This window comes from Anoplopoma fimbria, chromosome 19 (genome assembly GCF_027596085.1).
Source record: "Anoplopoma fimbria isolate UVic2021 breed Golden Eagle Sablefish chromosome 19, Afim_UVic_2022, whole genome shotgun sequence".
In the NCBI taxonomy this organism is placed as follows: Eukaryota; Metazoa; Chordata; class Actinopteri; order Perciformes; family Anoplopomatidae; genus Anoplopoma; species Anoplopoma fimbria.
Genome location: NC_072467.1, coordinates 3283976 through 3295123, shown reverse-complemented (window position 1 = coordinate 3295123; position 11148 = coordinate 3283976). Strand labels below are relative to the sequence as shown.

Below are 11148 nucleotides of genomic sequence, written 5' to 3'. Positions count from 1 at the left end.
TCAGCTGCAAATCCGAGATAAGTCCGACCCGAGGAGCTGGAGAATTGGGGATATATATATATAATAAAGCGACTTCTCACCAAAGAGCCAGCACTGCTTTGTTGGGTGGGATTGAGAGTATTTGCTGGTTGAATGGCATAAGCAAAGAAAACAGGGGAAAAATACAGGTTTTTCATTCATTTTTCAACCTCGCAGCCACCACCCCTGTTGATCCGGACGTGTTTTCTGCCCCATTCCTCCCCTCATACACAATCACGGGGGATCCTTGTTGGCGACACTGGCTTTAATTTATTATGGTGGATAAATCTGCCAGTAATAACATTTAATCTGCTATTTTGTTTATTGTTATTGCCAGGCCTGGTCGCACTGCACACGCACTGCTGTTTTCAAGAGATGGAGACGGAAGATGGGGATTACCATCATTTATCCAGTGAAATCACTGGCATGTGTGCCATACCAGCCGACGTCAAAGCACCCTGTGATTGGCAAAAATAGCAGACTGTTTTAGTTTTCTTTTTTGGTTTTCTTCAGAGGAATATCTTTTTTTTTTTAAACCATTTTGTACACATTTATTTCTAATTTTTTTTAGAGCAAATCCTGGAAGCCACGCATTTTGCAGGCTACAACAGAACAGCCCTTTTGGGGGCTACAGACATTTGTTTTTCCTCTTTTTCATATTCTTTTTTCAGGTGCAACTATCATTGTTTTATTTCAATCCCATACCTGCCTTTTTGTTTTTATTTTTTGGAGAGGATAATAATGTTAAAGAACATGAGATCTGACACACGGATGGGTAGCCCGACCTTGTTTTGGGGTCTGATGCTCTCTGTCTCCACTATCTGCATCTGGTCCACACATGGAGAGAGTAAGTCTTTTTTTCCCCCTTTTTAATGTTTTGTTAAAGTTTATTAGTCACACAGGGATTGGCATTAATCCATCATTTGCTTTCTGTGTCTCAGTTCAACCTCTTGTAAAGCAGTCTTTAGCTGACTGGTGGGATGAGTAATGTGTTTAAAAGGTTTTTTATTAAAACGAAACTAAGGGAAACATGTTCTTTAAATCCTCAACACGACAAAACCTACTGAGCACATAGCTCACCAACCTGCGGCTTTTTCATGCGTATTGGCCGAGGACCATGTGGTGGAAGCTGCCCGTCAGTAGGTTAACACATTCAAGACAAATCTGCTTTATTCTGCGCATCATCGCCCCATTTAATGAAGCGGGGTTGTGTGTTTAGAAACGGGCAGAAATGGAGACACACGTCGCCGTAATCTTCACGTTAGACATCCAGAGAGCAGAGGATGAATCCAGGGACCAGAGCTGAAGGTTACTACGACCATGTGGCCATTTTGCATTTCGTGGTGTGGCGTCGCTGCGCATGAAAAACCCAAATCAGACACAAACATTTTGCTTCTTAAAAGGCCATACATACAAATAAAACCCCCAACAACAACAACAGCATACAAAGGACACATTACAGGCTTAGTTTAGCTGACTGTGTTCATTAACAGGGTTTGAAAACAGCATAGGTTATTGTCAGAGGTAAACATGTTCTCCTCTTCAGTGGACTACATACTGCTGTGTGTAAAGCTATGTATGGAGCCGTGATGAATGCAAGCCTGAACACACAGGAGATCCTGAGAGCAGGTCCTATCCACTCCCCACGTCACGCTTCCACACTGATGGACACACTGGAGATGAAAAATGGCATTTTTGTGAAAGAAAAACGTGACTTTTTTTTTTAGTCTTGATACAATTTACAATACAGATACATTTATTTAAACAAAACAATGAAGAGAAAGTTTATTTATTTATTTTTGAAATTGTAAAGGTTTTATTTTCTCTCTTGAGCTTTCATTCGGAGTGCTTTATGTGCTTTAACATCCAATAACAGACTTGCACTGATTATTTCTCCTGGAATCCCCGAAAATGAAGGCGCTTTTTCGAAGAACTTTCTGTTTGGTCATGTTAAATGCTATGAGCTTCTACCAATATCAGTGCCCTTGCTGTGATTTCAATGTTTTGTTTTATGGTTTAAAATTTCAATCTGCTCATCAATGCTTCCGCAAGCATATTTTACGTTTCTCATATAATCTAAAGCAATCTTAAGAAGTCTTATCTGATATAGCTGCTGGAATCAAGTGTGCTTTTTTGCCAATGCTTTTAATAGAACGACTGGGAATTATTGAGGGTAAATTAAGTTTTTTTTCTCATTCATTGCTCAGCATATATAGGCCTATAAAAATATTCTCTAACTGCTGTGTTAGGGTGAGCACTATTAGGCTTCTCAGTTGAATCTCTCTAAATACCATGATGGGCAAACTTAATGCCAAACTAATCTGTTTCAAAAAAAAGAATTAACTGTAATTTGAGAAATGATTCAGCCAATTTTTAAAATATAACTTCTGTAAATTATTTCGAACATTATTAGACTACTTCAACTTTAGAACTTAGTCAAAGTCATGTTCCTTTTGAAGTAAGAGTTTAATGTGCTTATTTAAATTGAAAGTAATTTGCCTGCTGCTCGGTAAACATCGAGACCCCTCCATTTGCACCGTTCCTCCTTCAGCACAGAGATTGTGTCTGCGTAACTTGGGTGGCATGGCGTGTTTTGTTTTTGTTTATGTGTTTTGTTGTGTTCAGGGTATTGCGTCACTTCCGTACTAATTTGCCTCGGCCCCAAGAGGACATTTGGGATGGTGGAGACAACTTGACATGGGAATGAGACATGTAGACTGACCGCGATTAGCATTCAAATAGAAGAAAAAAATGTTTTTGTCCTATTGACCAGCGGTCCGACCACAGCCATGAAGTGGTGCGTCTCTGTGCACCCTCCTGAGTTAGGTAGACACCCGTGAACGCAGCAGGGGGCTGGGAGACAAGTGGTTGCTCTTAGATCTTGACGCTTGTGGTGTATAATATATCAGGCCTTTCAGAACAAAGCGTTCAGAGACAAAGACTGTGGTGAATATCCAGACAGGGATGGGTCTCACCAGTTTATGGCTCAGGGATGATGTTTTCATTGGGCTGCAGAGAGTCAGAATATCTATCATCACTTAGTGGAAAATCACAGATATCCTAGCTACATTAGGGGTTGAAAACTTTTTCTCTCTCTCTTATTCGTTTTGATAATCTGTCCACACAGCTAAAATGTAATTAAGATCCCTTTTAACTCTCACCACAGTAAACTTTCTATGCCACGGCTTCCCAGTGCATGCAGCAAACAAGTCTCTAAAAGGGGGAGAGAGAGAGCGCCAGGTAGATTGAGACTCGATGTTTGGAAATGTGCAAAAATACACTTGCAAGAGAAACAGACTTGGTTTTGTTGATTGGAAGAGTAGAGAGTTTGTGAACAGTTTTATTGGCTTTTGCTGTTCATACGGAGCGGTCTCCTGTACAGACCGATGCGCTTAACTTCATCACTTGGCACCACTACTATTAGGGTTATAAATAGATATGTCACCAACAACATTGGCGCTGGGGTTGTGCGAGCACAGGCACCCTCTGTCCCGTTTCATGAGGGCACACCAGTGTTCTTGTTTAATTATTTATGAAGGGACATGTTGCTCCGGAAAACTTGAATGGCGGCATAAATAATCAAAACGTCAGCAAGCATTGTGCTTGACAGTCACCCCTCCCAGCGCTCCGTTTGGGGTATGGCATGTTGCTGTATTGCTCTCCTTGTTGTTATCTAGCAAGTGATTCAGATATATATTGAGATGTATAGTTTTTTTTTTTTTTATCAAACAAATTGCACATGTGAAACCTGACAAACTGACAGTATGAAACAGTGATATATGTATGCATTTAAACTAACATGCCAGAGGGGCAAGTGGCTCAGATACGACTGCTGTCACTCTACTCCAAGGTGCCCCAGTCCATCTCGTGACCGGGGCTACGTGGTTACGTGCACTCACCCCACCAGCCCTCCACCATGCGTTCCCTTCCCCTATTCCTGGCTTGGCTGGATGCAGGAATGACTCGTTCCCCCCCCCCGCCTACCAAGTGTAATGAGTGTTCATAGCCCTATGCTTTGTGTACTAGTGTGTTTGTGTGCATGCTTGGGAGTTTATTGCGCAGCTCTCTCTGTGTGTGTACTGCAGCAGGACTCGGCGTGACAGCCTGAGTCAGTGGCGTGCACCTGTGTAAGGATGTGAAAGTGTGTCACTGGGCTAGTTTGGGAGAGTGCAGTCAAACGCTGTCCTGCAGCTCCTCTAGGCTGCCAGCTGAGGTTTACAATGCTTAATTAAACACTTTATTTCAAGTGGAGCGCTTTGGATTTGCTCAAACGCAGTCTCTGGCCAACCGCACATACATCATCATCGGCTGCCGATTTAATGGCCCGTGGAGTATTGTACAATTTACGAGATGATTGCAAATGTTAGCTCTTTCGATGGATAGCACTTGGTGTATCAGTTGAAAGCTGTTCATGAAGAACTCAGTGTGGATCTGTCCCGAGTGGAGAATCCATCAGCCAAAGATTAATCTCAGAGGTGTTTTCAGAATCTCAGAGAGAAACCTCTTCATTGTTTCATGTTGTCGTTGTTTCAATCGTTAGGTCATCACTTTGTTATCTGTGTTTAATGTAATGCTTTAACTTCAGATTAAATCTATTAATTAGGAGATCACCGGAAATTATGCTTGATTATTCACTTTACTTTGTTGTCTTTTATGGATTTCATTCATATACACCAGAGAGGCCATGTAGTGAACCTGATCGAAAGTTGTGTTTCTATTCACAAACGACTGCATCACAAGCAGCTGTATGAAAAATATTTTGGGGTGACTCCAAGAAGGGATTTAACACCACAACGTACACAAGAAAGCATATTACATTTATCACCACTTAAATTTAAATACTATAAAGATTCACAAATGTCCTTCTCTCATTTTGTAAGTTAACTGCAGACTTCCACATATCATTACAGACATTAACCCTTAAGAAAGACCACTGCAAACCATATTTCGCTTTAATCGAGCAGTACATTAAATGCGGTTGTTAACAGTGATCATGTTTTACGTTTTACATGGAGTATGTTCCCTCCTGCCCTCTCCCCTTATTTTGGGAGAGGGGGAGTCTTTGTGTGAGATTTGTTGTGATGGAGAGTGTAGTGTTACTGTTTGGGGTTTTGGCGAAATCTGAGCCACAGTGTTTGAAGTAAGGTCCACTGAGGGGAAGTGGCCCACCAGGCCGCTGGTCAGATGACTTACAGTGTGTTGGGGATTAGGGCCAGTTGATGTGGCAGGTGTGAGGGGATATGACCGCACAGTGACCAGCTCCCTCACTGCATCAACCAGAACAGTTTTTTTTGTGGGAAATTGGTTCTTATGATTTAGTGGATTTAATTCTTGTGTATTTGTTCATGCTGTATATGCATCTATTTGCACCTGTCATAAGTAAAAGGATATGCTTTGTGATTGCCTAAGGACTAGAGATAAATGTTGAATCGAAAACAAAACAAATCTAACGAAATGAAAAACAATGTACATTTGACACTTTTGTTATGCATATAATTGCAAAACTTTCTCAATATTAGCACTGACTTTGAAATATTGTTTAAGGAGGATAATCGAACACAATATAAGACATTTTTGTATTTTCTTTCATACAAGATAAATATATATTAATCAAATATTTCCTAAACCAGAAAGTGTGGTGACACAACATCCAGACAGTGTGGCATTTTCAAAACTGATAAAGCGGTATTTTTTTTAATATAGCATATTAAAATAATAGCTGGCGCTATCTCAATTCTGCAGAATACAACTATACTCAAATTTAGAGCTAAAATATTAGCAATAATAGTGGTTTTACTAATTTCTCCTATAGAAATATTAAACATTTGCAGGCTCCAGTGTGATAATTTATTGTTTTTCAACATTATCAAAAGTGAATAGAGTTACTCACATCATACCTCTACAACTCTTCAGAGGAATCATTGTGTTTTCCCACAATGCTAAGTGAGTCTCTGGCCTTTTGATAAACATTACAACATGTGGTGTGAATGTAATGATTCTGTCAGCCAAAACTGAGATTAAGTTTTATTTACATATAAGATGTTTACTGAATCTCAATCACAGTTTATGTGAAAATAAGATAAACAATGACCATTAGCTTTGGCTTCGATTTCACAATGTTTGAGTGTGTGCGTGTGTGCATGTGCAGGTGTGCATGTGTGATGACATTTCCCTGGAGGGCCAGGGCAAGGTTTATCAATCATAAACATGAGCCGATGGATCGCATTACACTGTGGAGATATGTGTGTTTACTCAGCAGTGTGAAGAGCAAAGAGAGACAGGAAGGAGAGACAGACACAGGCAGTGTGCAGGCGTATCCCTCTTTGTGGACACTGCTGATACAATTTTCACATCACTTCTTGGTCATTATTATATGTCGGTGCTTTTCGTTTTTTTTTTTTTACCATCCACTCCTTCCTGTTTATGTATAAAGAATAAAGGGTTTGGTAACCACATTTTATTCAAGCATTCTTCAAAACAAATGGATTGAAAGGCAAGAATCAGAGAAGCCTGGAGGTTAAGGCTACATCCACACTAATACGTTTCGGTTTAAAGCTGGGGTTTTTAGTTTGAGGCAAACATCCTACTCAATCCTTTTCCAAGGAAATTATTGGAATTCCTGGTACTTAACATGTCTAATGAGAAGAACAAGGGAGTCACAAAGAGGAGGTGTTTCTTTCATTCTGCATTCCTTTGCTCTATTCTTCTCTCTCTCTATTCAGCAGTTTTTAGTATAAATCAATTGCAGGTGGTGATAAAAGAAGAAAGAATATTTGACATCCAGAAATACATTTAATGCATTTAGCAGTTTCTGTTTGCCGTGTTTTTACACCAGTAGGACGGCCTCAGACAGCTACGCATGGCAGAAACATTATCTCCCCTTTGTCACAGTGTCTTTTTCGCTCCCCCCTCCTATTCTCAAACCAGACGCCCCCTGATTTTATTAATGCCCTCATCAGGAAGTGGGGCCTAGAGTCTCTCTTTACTAACAAACAAATTAGTCTTTGTATTTGAGTGGCTCCACCCCTCCTCCCTCTCTCTGCGGCTGCTGGAGAGGCTGGGAGAAAATTCTCAATGAAACAAAGAAGACATGCAGTCCGACGGCTCACAAGTGGAGCCCAGGGGCATTGGTGTTGATTGGAGAAAGCAAATACTATTTTCTTGTCGAGTAGTCGTTTCCGTTCTAAATTTGGAGACGTGAAACACCCTGACAGGAGTAAATATAGCCCACTCATCAACATAAACAATGCAGCTTCTATTTTGGCAGAATAGTTTGAACAAAGAACATCAAACATGGCCTTTTTTGTGTCTACTGAGGGGAAGTTCATTTACTTAAGGGGACATTTTGAGAGCAGTTACACATCAGATGGTTGAATATATGCCAAGGAGAAGTCTCTTATATCATTTTTGATTTCTACAACCATTTTAGAAAGACATCTGGTGGCACAGTATTTATTTTGGGACTAGAAACAGTTCAGCTCTCTGCATTATCCCCAGTGATTTGACCAGGATCAAAGACTGGTTGAAAACATGCCTGTTTGTCTCGATGGCGTCCTAAGCCTCTGTAAGAACATAACAGGTTTAACCAAGGAGCTCATATGTCAAGGCATTTCCTGTGCTGACTGTTAAACCCTCTTTTAGACAGTTCAAAATATTATGAAACCTGCTAGCTTCAATATGTGCCAATTCTGTAACTATATAAACCATTTATAGTTCATAAATAGTTAACGCAGTACATTCTAAGGGAGTTTAGAGATTTGAATCTGTTAGGTTTTACACAATAAATGTTCAGCTTTTTGTCAGTGGCATTTGAGCAGTGATTCCCAAACAGGAGTAGGCTTGAACACCAGGAGGTACAGCTGCTTAGAGGTATGTGGAAAGATTGCAGAGCGGCTCAACTAAGAATTAAAGGCAAAAATGACTAACCGACTATAAATCAGAAGCAATTGCATACATGTTTTAAAATATCTTAAAGTAATAAATACGCAAAAGACTTGGCTAAAAGTAAATATGGTTAAATAGTTCAAAGTAATGTCTATAAATGGTTAAAATATTTAGCCTTGCTAAAAGTCATGGTTAAATTGTTCGCCATGTAAGGTTTAAATTATTTAAATAGTTAGTTAAAAGCAATGGTTGAATGGTGGAATAGAACATGTGTCAATTTGATCTTACAGCTTACAGTTGTAGAGATATTATGGTTTGTTGTTGTGTCTTGGTCTTTCCAACCAAACAGCTACCGCGATGCGCTTGGTGTTAACAAAGCAGCGAGATGTCGCATGATTGGCTCACCGGTTGTGTTGGCGTCAAAAACTAAAAATGGCGGGTCTGGAAGGCTTCTCTGTCAAACAGTGGGAGGAAGAGGAGAGGAGTCGTCTACCTTAGGGTCAACTACGGCCTAAAAAGGCAGATATATATAATGGTTAAAATAGGTAAATTGGTTTTAATAGTAATGTTAGCTAAAAGTAATGGTTAAATTGGTTAGTGTTAGCGTTATCTAAAAGTAAAAAGTAAACGTTAACTTAAAATATTAACAGTCAAAGAAGTTAGCTAAGAAATTGTTAAAAGTGGTTGGTTAGTTTAAAATAATGGATAAATGATTGAAACTTCAAACTTTCTCACTGCAAGAGGTACGATTGCAAACTTCACATTGACCTAAATATTTCAATTGCATGGATTAAAATGTTCCGATATCTGTGTAGAAAAAAATACAGCTCGAAAGCAATTGATATAACTTTTGTGCAACATGACAGTGGTGTTGATAAAGCGGCACTGGATCACTTCATTGAACAAGTCTGTGAAGGCACATCTGACCAAAAGAGGTAATGGAACTACTGCATTAGAGCACAATACCATTATGAGAATATCATCTACCATTAATTCCCAGGTGTAGTAATTGATATGCACAACTACAGGGAGAGGTGATTGTCATCAATAATAAATAGTGTCTTTGTTGTTAATGTTTGTGTGTGTGTGTGTGTGTGTGTGTGTGTGTGTGTGTGTGTGTGTGTGTGTGTGTGTGTGTGTGTGTGTGTGTGTGTGTGTGTGTGTGTGTGTGTGTGTGTGTGTGTGTGTGTGTGTGTGTGTGTGTATGTGGTGTTGGAGAGCGCTCCAGGCGCTGGTTTCAAGTGTTGTTTTCCGAGGACAGAGGAATGGCTTATTCAAAACACTGGGGTTATCTGAGGTGACAGACAAAACATTTTACAGGGAAAGGTTTTCATTTCATATGATGGATACGGATACAGAGGCTTTATCAACGTGTTAACCTGGGAACCTCATTGTGAAACTAAATAACAAGTCACCTCTATATTAAAGAATGTCCCTGATAACATCTCTTCCTTGTTATGGTAAACACGCCTGAGAGAACATAACCTTCTTTTATACATTGTAGCTTGAAATATGATTTCCTATCACAGCACACACTGTCTTTTTCAGAGCTCGATATTATTTGTATGTATGGCATGTTGCCAGCAAACTACCAGCCCCACCATCTTGACTAACAGGATTATATGCTTCAAGAAGATTATTAAAATTAAAATATTTGGGAAAAAGTAATCGGCTTGAAGCGTTGCTGTATTTCCTACCAAACCTTTCTGTTACTTTCATTTCTGATACAAAAGAAAATATGTAGTATGTAATGTAATGTAATGTTTCTTGGTTAAGAGAATGAAGATGCACCTTCATGTGTCTCTTTCTTTGTGTATTCCAGTCTGTGGTCCGAGTATCGACATACGAAATGAGATCAACGAGTTCAGGCGGCTGGAGAACTGTACGGTGGTGGAGGGCTACCTGCAGATCCTCCTCATCAACGACAAGACCAACAACATCCACCAGGAGGGCTTTCGCTCCCTCAGTTTCCCAAAGCTGACCGTCATCACCGACTACCTGCTGCTGTTTCGCGTGGCGGGCCTGGACAGCCTCAGCATGCTCTTCCCCAACCTGAGTGTCATACGTGGGCGCAATCTCTTCTACAACTACGCCCTGGTGATCTACGAGATGACCAGCCTGAAGGACATCGGCCTCTACAACCTAAGGAACATCACCCGGGGAGCCATGCGGATTGAAAAGAACCCTGAGCTCTGCTACCTGGACTCAGTGGACTGGTCTCTTATTATGGATGCCGAGGTCAACAACATTATCAATGGGAATAAGAAGGCAAAGGAGTGTGACAATGTCTGCCCGGGCATCATGGAGGATAACCCTCTTTGTCAGAGGACGTCATTCAATGAAAACTACGACTACCGCTGTTGGACCTCCAGCCAGTGCCAGAAAGGTAACCTGAATTCTATTCTGTTTTTATTTTATCCTTTATCCCAGCACAGAATGTTGAGAAAGAATAAAGCAGCTTTAAATGTTATGCTTGCTAAATACATTTTGATTTTGAAGGGGGTGTGCAACATTTTCAGATACAAGTACCGTAAATGAAGATGTGACTTTGATCTATGTAGGTGGTTTCCCGTCTTATAAACATTCTGAAATTGTGCCTTTTTTTCGCCGGCGAACAAATCCCATGAATCTATGCAGTGTTTTTCCTTCATTTCCGTCAGGCTGCAGGATTGTCCACAGGCCAGTGCAAACATTTCCTCTCTGTTCATTATGGAGACCTTGTCTTTAGATCAGGCTATTTGTGGAGTGAAGGATGGCTGCAATATAGAGCACCGGGTATTAGGAAGGCATACTCAGTTGAGGTTAAAATTGCTCTGCCAAGAAATGAGCTAGTCTACCTGTCTGGACCATGTCAGTTAAATATTTGCCTTCGGGACTTTTTTGCAATTTATGAAAAGGGGTGTATTGAAGAATTTGGGGGAGGGTCATCCTTGTATAACTGCGGCCCCGCGGTAGGGTCATGCATTTTTAAAAACAGTTCAGAGGAGGGTCATATCATCTATCTATATATTTGCACAGCTCTCAAGGCGAGAGTAGCAGCTTGTAGCAACTCAACATATCTTCACTGCTCTTACACTCTCAGATTTCAGAGTAGGAGACAGCTTGTGCCTTTTGATTAGAAATTGGGACAACCAGATCAGCTGTCTCATGCCTCTGCAAAACTGCTGTAGCAGGCAGTTCAAGCCTTTTTAAATGTACTCATACAGCCTGTTTGACATTGACAGACTAAGCTGAGGTGTTGATGAA

General features: G+C 40.4%; 1 protein-coding gene across 1 annotated transcript in view; it reads left to right on the top strand.

The window, feature by feature from the left end:
- The first annotated feature begins 759 nt into the window (after positions 1–759).
- Positions 760–11148, top strand: part of igf1ra (insulin-like growth factor 1a receptor) — a 73812-nt gene continuing 63423 nt past the window's right edge. The window contains exons 1-2 of the mRNA XM_054619280.1: positions 760–865; positions 9725–10288. Coding sequence (XP_054475255.1) covers positions 760–865; positions 9725–10288 — 670 coding nt within the window. The remainder of the gene's footprint in view (positions 866–9724; positions 10289–11148) is intronic.